This window comes from Pyxicephalus adspersus, chromosome 6, assembly GCF_032062135.1.
Source record: "Pyxicephalus adspersus chromosome 6, UCB_Pads_2.0, whole genome shotgun sequence".
In the NCBI taxonomy this organism is placed as follows: Eukaryota; Metazoa; Chordata; class Amphibia; order Anura; family Pyxicephalidae; genus Pyxicephalus; species Pyxicephalus adspersus.
Window position 1 is genome coordinate 29,868,333 of NC_092863.1, and position 15,425 is coordinate 29,883,757.

Consider the following 15,425-nt stretch of genomic DNA (forward strand, 5'->3'; position numbering starts at 1 on the left):
GCCTTCCTCTCACAGCACTGTGGACATCTGGCACAATTCCAGGGAGCAAGCAGCAGGGACGTCTCAACGTGTATTTTGTTTAGCAAGAGTTTCTGCAGAACAGCACCAAAACATTAGTGGCAAAACAGTGTACTGCAGTCCCTGTATTGAATATGCAATCTGAAATTAATGCCGGGAAACTGAAGTAAACTGATTATTGATGGCCGGATTTTCCATTATCAACCTGTAGTTTATTTGAACCTATTCATTGCATCACAAAAAAATAAGTATTGTCTGCTAGTTGGTCTACTCCATGTGTCCTTTTCAACACACATGTACACTTCAGAAGTGTTTCAGGCACTTGCTTTTGCCTTTGTGGCTCTCCAATGTCTCCCCTTGCAGAAACCAGCAGTAGTCGCCCATCATGTTGGGGTTGCACTGGCCTTGATATCTTGGTTCCATATTAGAAATGTCCTGGTGGAACCTCACATCACCCAAATTTTGTAGGAAGAAGTCCAGATGTACGAAATAAATTTTAGGTGACATTTGGCAGCCAAGTTGATGGTATGCTGTTAGCATGTTGTTCTTGAGTCTAGCATGGTTTTCAGCTCACTGGTTGCCCAGAAAGTTTTGTGCAACTAGCACAAATAAAGCCCAAGCACCAAGTTCAAGTGGGTTGAGTTTGTCTCTAAATGTGGCATCATGCATCAAATTTTGGATTTTGGGTTCAATAAAAATGCCTACTTTCAGTTTAGCATTTGGTTTACCTTTTCCAAACTTGTCCTTTAGATACTGAAAACCCATCCCATCACGATCCATTGCAAAGACCAAGTTTTTCATTAATCCAAGTTTAATATGAAGTGTTGGAAGGTAAACTTTCTGTGCATTTCTGTGAGTGAGTTATGCTTTACGTTGTATTGGCCAACAGTGTGTTCAGGTCTGGGTGGCTGTTCTTTCACTTTGTAATGGTTGCTGTCATCACGACTGTTCCACAGGCACAGAAAGCAAATATATTTTGTATATCCCAATTGCAGACCAAGAAGGAGTGCCACCACCTTCAGGTCACCACAAATGTTTCAATTGTGTTCTGAATAGTTCATTTCAAAATGACCTCTATGGATACTTATGTTTCTTTCTTTCCCTCGGCATGAGCAAGAGGAACAGTAGGTTTTTTGTTACCTTTATACAGCAACACAGCTTTCAAGCTTGCTTTGCTCGAGTCTATAAACAATATCCACTGCTTTGGTATGTATTCCCAACCTAACTCCATCATCAGACCACTCACATCGTACAGAAGCAGATGTCGTTTTCCAGCTTGTAATAACCTGCAAACTTTGTGTGACGATCACGAAAGTGTGAAGTTGTCCTTCCTTTTTGTAGAAAATTCCACTCCCTTAATCTGGAGGCTAACAGTTTAGACTTCGCTTTTGACAAAGACATGTTCCTTACTAGATCATCTAAATCTGACTGGCTTATAAAATGTGGCTTACCCTCTTCAAATTGGGGTTGATAACATTCATTACCAACGACATCATCCTCCTGTTCCTCATCCGACATGTCACTGTCAGTAACAACAGATCTAGGAGGGACTGGCATTGGATCCTCTGCACCATGTGGCACTGGCTTCAGAGCAGATTCACAATCAGGATAGACAATTTTTCACTTAGTCTTCTTCGAAAACCCTGCATCTCCCACTCAGCTGTGCAGCCCCAGTGCTGGGGATGCCGAGAGGGAAAACAAAGCTACAGGGAAACAAGGATGCTGCAACTCCCAGAGCACTATTCCCTGTGCTACTGTGATCGCTACTGGAGGGTATAGGCTGAGTTTGCCCTCCTGCGGTGGGGTACCGCCTGGGATTGTAGGCCCAAAGAGTGCCCCTAACATTACCCACCTCCCGAGGAGGGGCCTCCCAACCTTCCATCTGTGGTTTTTCAGGATTTTCATTGTGAAACTTCCTGACTAGCTCTTCTGCATGAACCTGATGGGCTGGAACCCAGCTCCTCTCCTCTGGACAGTAACCGTTTCAATCTATTTAATATTGGAGATAATTTTGTACCCAAAGAGAGTCCAAAATTTTCTCAACCTCATACTCAGGCTCACCTTCCACATTCACTGGAAAGGGAGGCTCCAAGGAAGGTGCAACATTAGCTTCTGATTATAATAATGAGACATGGAAGGAGTCAACACTACTAACAGAGCGAGGCAGGGTTACCCTATAAGTCACTCCAACGAATTTCAGCCCAAGCTTAGCGGAAGCCTGGCAAAGGGCAATATCGATCAGCAAATCGTTTCTGCTGCCCAGAAGCCTGCTTTATATTCTGCTGTACTTGAGACCAGATTGTGGTCATGTGGGTGAGCCAATATTTCAACAAAGGCAGGTTGGAGGGTGAACCAAAAAGAGAAAAAAATTTTGGATTCCGCCCACCAAGACAGTGAAATGGAGACATTTTAGTAGAGGAATGTACAGAGTTGTTAAAGGCAAACTCTGCAAATGGAGGATAATTCGCCAATTCTTCCTGACAACCTGAAACAAAGCAGCGGAGGTACTGCTCTATGCATTGATTAGTCCTCTCAGTCTGACTGTTAGTTTCAGGATAGAAACCTGAGGAGAAGGAAAGGGAAATGTCTAAACATTTACAGAACAAGCTCCAGAAATGGGATACAAACTGCATACCTCTATCAGAGACTACATAGTCTGGGATACCATGCAAACGGAAGATATTCTCAATGAATAATTGTGATAATTCTTTAGCCGTAGGCAATTTGTGAAGGGGTACAAAGTGTACCATTTTACTAAACTGGTCCACCACGACCCAAACCACAGTGCATCCTCTGGACACCGGAAGATCCACTATGAAATCCATAGCGATATGAGGGTTTGTCAGGGACAGGCAGTGGCTGAAGTGTCCAGGCTGGGGCTAAGCGAGGAATCTTACTACTGCTTTACAAATGCTCAAGTATCCTCACAAGAAAACGACTAACACATGGCGTGCCAGTAGCGCCAATGTCTTTTTCTCTCAGGTGTCCAGTAACTTTGGATTCATGAAACTGTTGGAGGACCTGCAGGCGTAGAGGCAGTGGCACATATACCCGGCCTGAGGGTTTTCCTAGGGGTGGATAGGACTGGTGAGGCTCTAAAAGGACCCATAAATCAGGTGAGAGCTGACTGGTAGACAATACCCCGAGCACACAGTGAGAGGGGAGGATAGATTCGGGAATACATTCTGTACAGGAGCCTGCTTCAGGGGAATTATTAGATAAAGTATCAGGTTTAACATGTGATGCTAAAATTAAAACGTGAGAAAAATAATGTCCAACGTGCTTGTGGAGAATTTAGTCTTTTGAAGCCCTCTTTGTATTCCAGATTTTTTTGGTCTGTAAATACAGTCACTGGATGCTCTGCCCCTTCCAACCAGTGTCCCTGATTTATGAAAGCTCTCCAAGGCTGGAGAGAATACACTTTCAGAAGTGAACTGGGTGATCAAGAAAACATGGAATGGATTTTTAAAAATCATTTTCTATTTGCTAGCAAATGTTTTGAATCCTGGACCAGATCCATTCCAGGTTTGCTGGGTCACCCAGTTCAGTTCTGAAAGTGTATTCTCTCCAGCCTTGGAGAGCTTTCATAAATCAGAGTCAATGTCTCCACTCCTCAAAGGCTAACTTGATTGCCAATGGTTCTCGATTCCTAATATCATAATTCTGTTCTGATGGAGAAAACTTTCGGGAAAAGAAGGCACAGTGGTGTAAACGTTCAGGTTTCAGTACTGAGACAAAATTGCTCTGACCCCAAGCTCAGATGCATCTACCTTCACAAAGAGGGGTTGCTGGATGTCTAGATGTACAAGGATGGGGGCCAGAGCAGAGAGCCTCCTTCAGTCTTTTAAACGTGTCACAAGCCTGGACAAGCCAATGAGAAGGACTTTTCAAGTCAGGTTGGTAAGGGGAGTGACCAAGACCGAGTAATTCTTAATAAATCTCCTGTAAAAATTGCAGCGGTGACCTTGGCTGGGTCTATCTTCAGGCCCTGATCAGAAACAATGTAACCCAGAAAAGGGACTTGTTGGACTTCAAAAACTTCACTCTAGATTGGCATTCAAACGGTTCTCCCTAAATTTCTGGAGGACCACCTTAACATGAGCACGATGCTGCGCTAAAGAAGATGAGAAGACTAGAATATCATTTAAATAAACCACCACAAATTTTCCAAGAAAATCACTGAAAATGGTGTTAATGAAGTCCTGGAAGACTGCATAAAACAAATGGCATACCCAGGTACTCATAATGCCTATCCTTCGTAATAAATGCAGTCTTCCACTCATCCCCCTGCCTTATTCTTATGAAGTTGTAAGCCCCTCTCAGGTCTAGTTTGGTAAAAATTTGGGCATTTTCAACCTGGCCAACAGGTCATCGATACAGGGTAAAGGGTACCTGTACCTGTTTAAAGACTTTTTCCAAATTTTCTTTTATTTAAGCTTGGCCACGTTTTCAGCAGGGCGTGTAAGATTGTAGAGGTGCCCTCGGGGTGGCAAAGTACCTGGGAGCAAATTTATTGGGCAGTCATATGGCTGGTGAGGTGGAAGGACATCAGCGGCCTGAGTAGAGAATACATCAGAAAAAGTTGAATATTGAATGGGCAGCTTCTTTAGAGATGTACCAGCAACACCAAGAGGTAGTAAGTTTACAAAACATTTCTCTACACTCTTTTCACCCCATTTATTAATCCGCCCAGATTCACACTCAACTATTGGATTATGTCTGCACAACCAAGGTAGCCCCAAAATTACAGGTGAGGAAGGAATTTTTAGCAGAAAAAATGTTACCATTTCAGAATGGGCGGCACCCACCTTTACCAAAATCTCAGGGGAACTGGTATAGGTTTACCCTGCTTCAGAGGAGAGCAAACACCAGTCCCCCAATCTAACATCGCAATCTTCACATATAGCAAGCCCCCCCTCAGCCTCGGGAGACTGGTTGCTTCTCCCAGCCCTCAGTTGCCACAAAGACTTGCGCAGAGGATGGAGTCTGGGGATGGGCAAGCAGCTGACCAGGAGCACTCAGATAAACAGTACACAATTCACACAAGTCATACACAGAAGATCAGTCCACAAAACAAGGTACAAAGGAATAGGCACAAGCAAAGTCGGGGTCACAGGCAGAGGTCGGTCCAGGCTGAGTACATGTGGGATGTCAGGAACAGGCAAGGGTCAGCAACAGGAAAAACACCTAAGAAACTCTCTAGAACAGATAAGCTCAGCTAACGCTACAACAGGCACAGAAGACTGGAAGCAGAGAGACTATAAAGCCCCAGCAGCCAATGATAGCACAAGATTACACAGGAACCACTCTGCTAATCAGCTGCAGCATAGCTCCAATTCCGCTCAGCTGTGCAGGGGATGCCGAGAGGGAAAACACAGCTACAGGGAAACAAGGAAGAAATAGGAGGGAATAGGCCGAGTGCTCTCCTGCTGTGGGGCACTCCCTGGGATTCTAGGCCCAAAGAGCGCCTCCTAACAATATGCTAATTTCATACAGAAATTGAACCCCAGGTGGTATGTAAGAAATGCACATATGTTGAAAGTTTTAAAAATCTCTTTAAAAGACTTAGTGTTGTAAATGATGTCACAGTAAACACAATAAAATTTATAATGTATAATTTTAAATGTATAAAGCTAAACAATATCACATGGTGGTATGGAATTGTTGCCAGGAGTAGAGTTTATTTATCATTCAGAACTTGTATTTTGATTGATTGCTATTACTTGTTCTTCTGCTGCTGGAACTACATTTATTGGAACCAACAAGCATTTTTTTTACTAATTCCAGCAGGAACAAACCTGGGATTTTTGGTCTTATACAAAATGTTTTTGGTTACTGTATTTTTTTTTACAGTTGGTTGAACATTACTCCTACAAACCAGATGGACTTTTAAGAGCCCTAACAAATCCATGCCCACGAATCGGTGCTAGTAAGTAGTTCAAAAGTTTGGTGTTGGACTGTTCAGGTTATTTTTTTATACTCTGTGGTGTGGATTATGGGTGACAATCAGTGGGACATAATTATTTGTTTTAGTCTGTTTAAATTTTATGAAGTTCTAGGGATGTTTATTGCAGCTTTGATCTGCCTGTCAGTTGCCACAGGGTTATATCTATGTTTTAATAAATCTTTCTTTAGTTCCTCAATGTGCACATTTATGTTCATGTTGTAAGAAAAGATGTGGTGGCCAACTTCTGATAAAATATGATATATTGTGTAAGTATTTATTAAAGCTCTCCGAGGCTGGAGAGAATATACTTTCATCAGTAAAGCTGGGTGATCCAGCAAGCCTGGAATAGATTTCTTAAAAGTCATTTGCTCTTTCTTAGCAAATGTTTTGCTGAATAACCCAGCTTCACTGTGGAAAATGTATCCTTTCCAGCCTTGAAGAACATTAATAAATGAGGCCCATTATGTACGTAATTTTGTAAAGCAACAGTCCTATAATTAAGCACTTATGAAACAAAATGAAAAAGCTGCCCATTTTTAACTGGTTGTAACAAAAATTTTCCTGATGCTATTAGAAGCCAATTAGTTGTTAACTTTTATTTTTCTTTTCTCAGCATTCAAATAATTCAGCCAACGCACATATTTATCACGCACCACCTAATGCATTTTAATATATGTCCGCCACCAGCCACCACTGCTCATTGTTTCCATAACTGATTAAATATCATAATGTGTGCAACTGAAGATGAGCAAGTCAGCCATGGTTAGTTTAATGACTTGAGTCACTAAACCATCTGGTCGCTATAAAGGTTAATATGAGGCCAAATATATTCAGAAAGAGCGCACACAAACAATAAATATTCATAAATATGTAACAATAATGACGTAAAATGACCTACAGGTCTGCATCAGTGATTGCTTTCTGTTTACTTTTGCATCCCCTTAATTAAAAAAAAAAAAGACAGAAGACAGGTAACAAAGATACATTGTATCTTGTATAATATAAGAGCAGACATGATAATAAGTTTCATCTAGATATGTAAAGGGTTGAATTATATAGAAAAAACTTTTTATACTCATATAGTTGTAAAATAATTGATTTTTTTCTTTGATAAAATTGATTTGAATAGATTGGCTTTAGATCGGAGCTATCCAACCTCAGTTCTTTGAAGGCCAAGATCTGCACACATTTTTTTATAAATTGTACAGTAAATTTAATAAGGTATAATTTAAAATAGGGCAAAAAATACTGTTTGTACGAAATCTGTTTCTATGCTGTATGTGTTCCTCAAAGATTTGGAGTTGGACATCTATAGCGGATCCATTATTACTTTCTATTTACTCAAATTTACAGGCAACCCTTACTCATTCACACTCCTATACTAATCTGTCTACTTATCAAAACACTTGTCAGGGTCCGAAAGCAATACAGAGAGTTCAGTTACACTATAACTCACAAATGGGAATAGTTAAAATAGATAGGTAGAGGTAAAAGCAACTTATAGTACAATCATTGCAAGTTGATTCTTAGCTACTTAGTTGTCTACAGATTAAGAACTCTATTTTTTTCTCTCTTGTTTGTAAATCCCCTTTAGATAGTGATAACATTGCATGTTGTGAAAAGTGTTTTTTTATCATAGCCCATTTACTGACATTTAATGACATTGTGGTTTCTAGAATTGGTCAGCAGGTGGAATAATCGCAAGATTCAAATCCTACTCCTTTCCCAAGGCTGGCAGCAAAAAGGTGCATAGAACATGCTCTTCCAAAGCTTTGTTAATCATTGTCAGGTTTTTGGTTGCTTCGAGTGTGCAGCTTACATTAAAGTAGCATTGCAGGTTCCCATTCCGTTGCAAAGTACATTCAGATTTATTTTGTAATGAAAAACTGATCTTGAGAAAAAATCACTCAATCCAATTAGTACTAGTTCTATAAATGTATTTACATTTGATTGTCCTCTTGTATGAAAGTTGAAATATATTCCTTTGAAACCACAGTTTCTATTAAATAAATGCCTTTTTGAATAGGGGGTGGATACAAGGCCAATCTCCATGTATAATATAAAAAGCAACAGTAACTGGTCTTCACTATAGAACACTTTGCACAGAGGTAAAGCCCATGAGTTATTTCATGTTGGTTTACTGTTCAGATCTCAAAAATACGCAAAAGAAACCAAGATTCAAGTAAGAATATACATGCCTCTTGCTTATTTAAACAATAGTTTTTTCGCCTGGAATTCAGCTTTTATACTTTCATCTCATGTAACCGTCCAAAAATCTAATTTCTTTACATTCCTATCGCACCCCTTTCAGTATTGCAAGAGTTTTGACCAACACTGCAAATAGGATAGCAATAAGAAAAGATTAATTATTTACTCCTCTTAAAAAATAATTTAAATTTATGGTACATGTAGAATGTGAGAAAGAAAAAATAAGGGTTGAATTTAGAGTAGCACATAGAGAACAAGAACAATGAATAGAATATTTTTAATTTTCTGTTTTGTGGGCCAGCAATGCTGCTTTAATAAATATCCTAATCATGTGATGAACTTCTAAATCCTGCCAGCTTTGCATTTGTGACTCCCTAGCTTGTCCCTCCCTGGCTTAGAGCTTTAATACAGCAAAATAAAGGCGTGTTTTTGAATTTTATATTAACAATTATTGTTTTCCTTATGCTTAATACAATTCTACTACAATATGACTAATAGTGGATTAATCAGACCAGTGTAAGTATTAGATGTAGTACATCCATTTCCAGGTGAAAATACATGTTCTGTCTTTAACAGAGAGCATTTAAACCACAGTGTCCATTTTTATTTAAAGGGAACTGCAAATTATCCATATTATTTATTAGTTTACCATTTATTTTATTTAATTTGTATGATCTCGGACAAGTCAAGAAAAAGGTAAGTGTGTGCCATCATTTGAAACATGAAACATGCTGTGCATACTTGATTCTGGAAAAAGCTTACTCCCCACAAAAAACATTTATTCAGAGTATTATAATTATCCATTAGGGAAAAAGTCATAAGTTTGAAGTGTCATTTTTTTTTTAAACTTTATCTAATGGCAAACAACTTCCACCCCCCTAACTCCTAAATAACTCATGCCACATGCCCTAAGTATTTCTCACCTTGTGAAGTAGGATCACTGCTGTTGAAGCACTGCTTCAATAGCAAGGGGACCACTGATACACCGCTTCATAAGCATTTATTACAGTTTTGGATTTAAAATTGACCACACACGTAACTTTCCTAACTGGGCCATTGTAATATAAATGTATTGGCATAAAATGGTGATAATAATAACATAAAAATATAAAGATACAAAAGTCTTACCAACATAATACATCAAACTTTATTACAATAAACAATAACATATAAACCTTGCAATCAAGAAGAGATTGTATAAACGATGACAGTATAAAATATATTTGTACTTTTGAATTTTTTATCTCACTGACGAAGACATAAAAAATAAAACTCTGGAACATTAAAAACCACAAAGCCATGAAATTAGTGAAAGGTATTTGACTTCTATCTTTTATGCCAACAGTTACAGAAAGTTCACAATTTTCAATGCCAATGGACACAGATGTGTATCGTGGAATATATGAAGATCCTGATGAGCTGAGAATGCAAACTCTCAAAATAAAGCGAGATCAACTCCTATTATCTGAAACTGAATTGGGCTCTGGTAACTTTGGGACTGTGAAAAAAGGAATCTTTAAAACAACAAAGTAAGTAACTAAGAACATCATAGGTGTTAGTACCATCTTGAAAGTATCAAGTTTTGTTAAATTTTTACTGTAAATGAAAATTCCCTTTCAAACAAAAGGTAGCAATGTACTAGCTCAGGAGAATCTGTCACTAAATCATTAGTTTCAACAAAAATCTTCTTATATTAAATTCTTATAGAATTATATATGCATTTTAAATATTTTATGAATTATTTACCTTTAAGTCTCCCTTCTGTGAACATTTAAAAAGCCTAGGAGTCACTATTTTTGATGTGATGTCAACCATGGAAGTCAGAGCTGTCACTCATAAAACATTTTATAGTATTTCTCCTTTGCTTTACCCAGCACCTACATTAAAAGTTATGTAGGGGTATGGGGAGAGGGATATAGGAGTTGAGTCAGTACTGTCAGTAAGTAGACACTCACAGAATAGAAGAGGACTTTGATATGCATAGGGAGAGAGGGGGCTATGCAAGGTAATTGACTCCTAAATAGTGACATTTTCTAGCACATTTTAAAGACACAAATAGCTATGCTATCAAAACGTTTCTATTTTGGATTAACATGGGGCCAAAAGAACTTGAGGCTGACTTATTTAAGGAGTATGGGCTGGTGACATAGAATAATAAATTAAAAGAGATCATTTCTTTGCAATGCAATTATTTACTCAAGCAGCCTATATTAATTTTGTTTTACAATTTAATTTTAGTTTTACAATGTTTATCACCATAAACTTCTGTGTTATACTTTCACGTGTCATTATTGCTTTCATCATTACTGTCAAAATCATAGCTGAGGTGGAAGCACTGCATTCACTAAACCCAAAATGAACAGTTCTTCCAAGTTGGATGTCTATATATAACCTAACTCCCTTACAACTCCAAGGTGGAATGACGTGTCTTTATGTTTGCTAAAAAAAAGGCCTTTATAAACTTACATGTGCAGATAATAATAATTATTCTAAATGTTACCTAAAATCTATGTTCAGTATGTGGGACTTTATAACTCATGTTATGTAGTTTTATAACCAAATCTTCTTTTGTTGATATGTTGCACACTTACTTGAAGATCCTGACAGTAACTGCATTTTCTAAATAAGGTAAAATAAGCTGCTGTTTTGTCTACATGCCTTCTTCTTTGTTTGGCCTTTCTCCTTCATTTGGTTGCCTATCAGGTCTGTAAAGGCGCCCACGGCCCAGATGAAAAAAAAAAAAATACAGGGTGATAATGCTACTGATAATTTTAAAGAAAAAAAATACAGTCTATGCATCAGACCAATTGATTGGTTATTTTGTTTAAATAATGACTTACATAAGTGGTAGCTAGAATAACAACTATATAAATGTGAAAGTATAGGAACCAAGCTTATACTATTCATTTTTAACAGATCAGAAAAGAAAGTTGCTGTAAAAATTCTTAAGAATGATAGCAACGATCCTACAGTCCAGGAGGAGCTGATGAGTGAAGCAAGGGTCATGCAGCAGTTGGATAACCCATACATTGTCAGAATGATTGGCATTTGTGAAGCAGAATCTTGGATCCTGGTTATGGAACTTGCAGAACTTGGACCATTACATAAGTTTCTAGCCAAAAACAGGTACTAAATGTGTTGCTATAATATTATATGCATATGGATTTTTGTTTTGTATTTATTTTACGCTGTCTAAAATATCTGTAAACATTTACATAAAGGGCTCTATTATGTTGGACTTTCCCTTAAACATTCTCTGGTGGGAATCTTTCAGGTTCAAGTGTTTCAACAGCAGTAATTGATTCCCAAAAAGGAATGTCTGAGGGATTATCAGGTTGACTGTTTTATAAATAGAGCCCAAAGTGTATTTCTGGTATCACATTTATCAACTAATATTTTTTGGGGCCGTGGCCCTCTGACATGTGGGCCGTGGCTCTGGAGTCAGAAGAAGGACCCCGCTTGGGGAATCGTGAAAAGGACCCCGCTTGGGGGGGGCACACCGGTCAGAGCCGTGGACCATGTCTTTCAGAGACATCGCATGCTCAGGGAGGTGGGCATGTTATGATATCCTATCAACCGGCCCACTCTCCTATCGCAGTCAGTAACCTTTATATTGCTTTATAAATGTTTTTAGACAAAAACATTTCAACTTTTCCTACCTGAAAATAAAAAGATGCCTTTAGATTTTATTAATTTACCCTTTACACCAAACTTACACTTTGAAGGCAAAAATGTGACACAAACCTTTAATGAGTACATTTGTTTAGGTTTTCCTTTTAGAAGAAAATAATAAAAGCATTTGTTATACTGTGTGCTTATGAAGAAACTCCACAGTCTCCACTAACTATAAATGTAATACAAAATGACTTAGACACCAGAAAACATGAGTGACAGATATGTAATAATGTATGATAAAGGTTTTATTTCTGTTTGGCAGGGATGTCTCCGAAAAGAATGTAACAGAACTTGTTCATCAAGTTTCCATGGGAATGAAGTACCTGGAAGAAAATAATTTTGTCCACAGGGATCTGGCAGCCAGAAATGTGCTTTTGGTTACCCAGCATTATGCCAAGATTAGTGATTTTGGGCTTTCTAAAGCTATTCAGTCCAATGAGAATTATTATAAAGTAAGTAGTCTCCTTATTGTTTGTCTTTTGTAGTCTTTGTGTGCAATCATTAAATTTATTTTCATATTAACAAAATCACAGATTTTTCTTCGATTATCTTTTGGGGATGACCATAACAAAGAATTCAGTGGGTAGCAGAGGCTGGTCTATACATTATAGTTCTGTACCCCCAATGCTGCTGCGCTTCATTCTGCATTTGCTCGGAATAAAGTAATATTTCTTTTTACTTGTAAATATAAGCCCTTAAGTTAATAGGTCTTTTATTATTCATTAATGTCTATTTATGAAGCAGTAAATCTGGGAAATGGTTGTATAGAGGGGAGATTTTGACTACAACTGTTATGATGATGTGGGAACAAATTTTTGGGTGTGCAACAGTTCCCCATAAGATAGAGGATATGTATTTGTTAAGCTATAAGTTTTTGCTTGAGGGTTCATTAAAAAACATTGGGACCTTTATGGGTCCAGCTCTCCTTCTGGGGGTACCTACCAGGGTGCTGGTTCTTCGGTATGTATATGATGTTGAGTGTCTCAAGTGAGGGGTTGTATGCAGGAAAGATTGTTTTACACACTGCAGTCAGTATACAGCCTTTATCAGGAATAGGTAGGTAAAAGACTGTGAGGGATGGCTGAAGTGAAGGATGGATACCATATACATGTCACTGCACTGAAGATTACACTATAAGCTAATAGAAAACCACAAGTCAGACCTAAGATAAATAGCTCATATACGTGATGCACATGTCCAGTACATTTACATAGCAGAGGCTCTTGCTATTTGTATTACAGGCTTCAGGGGCTCTCACCCCTTCTGCATTCTGCGTTCACAGGGAGTTTGCATTGCTGCCTATGCCTTTATTTTTTTACCTAATAATTTATTTTCTATCCATAATTTCTTTGTATCAAAAGCATTTGCTTACTAACATTATTTACCATCTTCTTGGTGTGCTAAGAGTTTTGTAAATTTATTAATAAGAAGAAAAAATGTATTATGCAAAAACATATCAAAATCATTAATACTTTTTTTATTCCTTAGTGAATTGAGCCTTATGTATTTAGCCCATCCCACTACTACAATAAAAATTTGTTAGCAGGGGCTACAATAAAATATGTTGTCTTGCAATAAAATTGAAATTGCTGCAAAAAAATATTTTTACATGAAAACTAACAGAAAAGGTCAACTCATGAGAGTTTTGTTTTCATCTTAATAAATAAATATAAATTAACAAATGTATGTCTCTTGTTGATTAAACCTGTTGGTGTAACAGTATTCAATTCTTAGTTGTTTTGTCTTTCAAGGCAAAAAGTTGTGGGAAATGGCCCATTAAATGGTATGCACCAGAATGCATAAACTTCTTAAAATTTTCAAGCAAAAGCGATGTATGGAGTTTTGGAGTACTTATGTGGGAAGCATATTCCTATGGTCAAAAGCCATATAAAGTAAGTCATAAAACCTATTCTTGGAAGATTTGTTTACTTGGCATTTGAAACAATTGATAAATAAGTTATCATGTTCAGAATTACCAGCTACACTTTATAGTATATTTTTTAACAGCATAGTTAGCTAAAAAATTAACAAGGAGTATACAGAGATAGTTAGTGCTAAATAGGAATTTGCTAGAATAAGCAGTGGTTGAGGTAAAGTTATAGGGTTATCAGTGAAGCGATGCTTGAGGAGAGGGAAAATGTGAGTTAGTGGTTAGTGGTAAAAGGAACTGAATGAGAGCGCATTCAGTGAAAAGTGGTGGAGGACAAGGCAGAGTTGAACAATGGTGAAGGAGAAGTCCAGGGTGTACAGAGGTGGGCAGTGGTGGAGGAACGTGCCGAGGTAAACAACCTACACATGTTACTAGCTGTTAAGAGCCCAATGATTCTAATGCTTTGTTTCTGCCTAGTCATTGTTTTTTGTGAGAATGTTTGAGAAGACATAATTCCACAATAAAAGTACCTTTAGGCTGAGATTTTATAAGCGTATAAGGGCATTCAACCCTGCACATATAGCTTCTTCTTAATGTGCCCAAGGGTGCATTTTCACATTAACATTTTCATTGTAATAACACTCAGAAACATGTTCTCTGTTAGAATTGCTGCTTTATTAACAAAAGTTTTAAAGGTGAATAATTAATATGTTTTATATCATTACAGGGAATGAAAGGCATGGAGGTGACAGCGATGATTGAAAATGGAAAACGTATGGAGTGTCCTCCCCGATGTCCATCTGAATTATTTGAATTGATGCAATTATGCTGGACATACAAGTGAGTATTGACCTTTTTTATTTCACTCTTGAAGAATACGATGACACTAGAATTTCTGGTACAATATTTTCGAAGAAAGGTAGGTTGCAAGCAAAAACATTATGCCATATTGGACTAACAATAGCGTTAACAATGAATGTATGACTATGCATATTACATATGATTTATAATATTCAAATAAACCCCTTCTGTAAAACATTCTCTTGACACTGTTTCTTTTTCATATTTCACAGCACTGAGGAACGCCCTGCATTTTCCAGTGTTGAACTTAGACTCCGCAATTATTATTATGACATTGCCCAGTAAATGTCTTCTTCAATACAGTTACAACCCTAAACCTGGTGCAAGATCATTTCTGTATGGTTTATTTTAGAATGTCAATTTTATTTACAACATTGCTTTTTCTACAAAACATTTTGGAACATATTTTGTTCATATTTATGCTGTATGGTACTTCTTGATTGGAATCTGTTTACAAAGCCTTCTTGCAAAAAACACAGGGTGTTTGTTAAATATTTCCTTTATTTTTATCACATGTCAAATAAAATAACAATATTCAGAAACTGTATTTGTCTTTCTAAATTAATGTTATATCAGTTGAGCTCAGCATTCATAAAGCATTAGACATGACACAACTCTAATGTTAATATTGTTCCATAACTTTTATGTTTAATAAAACAAACTATGCATGGTTCTTATAAATCAAAAATAAATGTAGTTTCCCATTTCCCATTTTCTTTGTATGAGACCTATGAGTGTATGAGACTTATTCATAAAGCAGTAAAAAAAACATTTCTTGCTATACTTGAAGTATAGTAGGAAGTATAATGAATCACCAGTAATCAAATGAATTTTTTTTTTCATTTT

The 15,425-nt window shown here is 37.4% G+C and overlaps 2 protein-coding genes across 4 annotated transcripts in view; both read left to right on the forward strand.

Annotated features, from left to right (window-relative positions):
• The window catches only part of SYK (spleen associated tyrosine kinase), a 45,412-nt gene extending 39,251 nt beyond the window's left edge, over nucleotides 1–6,161 (forward strand). For all 3 annotated transcript variants that reach the window (XM_072415047.1, XM_072415048.1, XM_072415046.1), the window contains one exon: nucleotides 5,872–6,161. In XM_072415047.1, coding sequence (XP_072271148.1) covers nucleotides 5,872–5,955 — 84 coding nt within the window. In that variant the 3' untranslated portion in view covers nucleotides 5,956–6,161. The remainder of the gene's footprint in view (nucleotides 1–5,871) is intronic.
• A 3,243-nt stretch (nucleotides 6,162–9,404) lies between these two features.
• Nucleotides 9,405–15,121, forward strand: LOC140333385 (tyrosine-protein kinase SYK-like). Its single transcript, XM_072415045.1, has 6 exons — nucleotides 9,405–9,702; nucleotides 11,090–11,299; nucleotides 12,111–12,300; nucleotides 13,600–13,740; nucleotides 14,446–14,558; nucleotides 14,792–15,121. The coding sequence occupies exons 1-6, from the start codon at nucleotides 9,509–9,511 to the stop codon at nucleotides 14,862–14,864; spliced, it is 921 nt and encodes a 306-aa protein (XP_072271146.1). The 5' UTR covers nucleotides 9,405–9,508; the 3' UTR covers nucleotides 14,865–15,121.
• The last annotated feature ends 304 nt before the right edge of the window (nucleotides 15,122–15,425 follow it).

What these genes read in the sequence shown, in the direction of transcription:
- LOC140333385 (XM_072415045.1), top strand. Translation starts at nt 9,509, where the DNA reads ATGCCAACAGTTACAGAAAGTTCACAATTTTCAATGCCAATGGACACA. An exon ending in GGAATCTTTAAAACAACAAA is followed by an intron (nt 9,703 to 11,089) that starts GTAAGTAACTAA and finishes CATTTTTAACAG; the next exon opens with ATCAGAAAAGAAAGTTGCTG. An exon ending in AAGTTTCTAGCCAAAAACAG is followed by an intron (nt 11,300 to 12,110) that starts GTACTAAATGTG and finishes TCTGTTTGGCAG; the next exon opens with GGATGTCTCCGAAAAGAATG.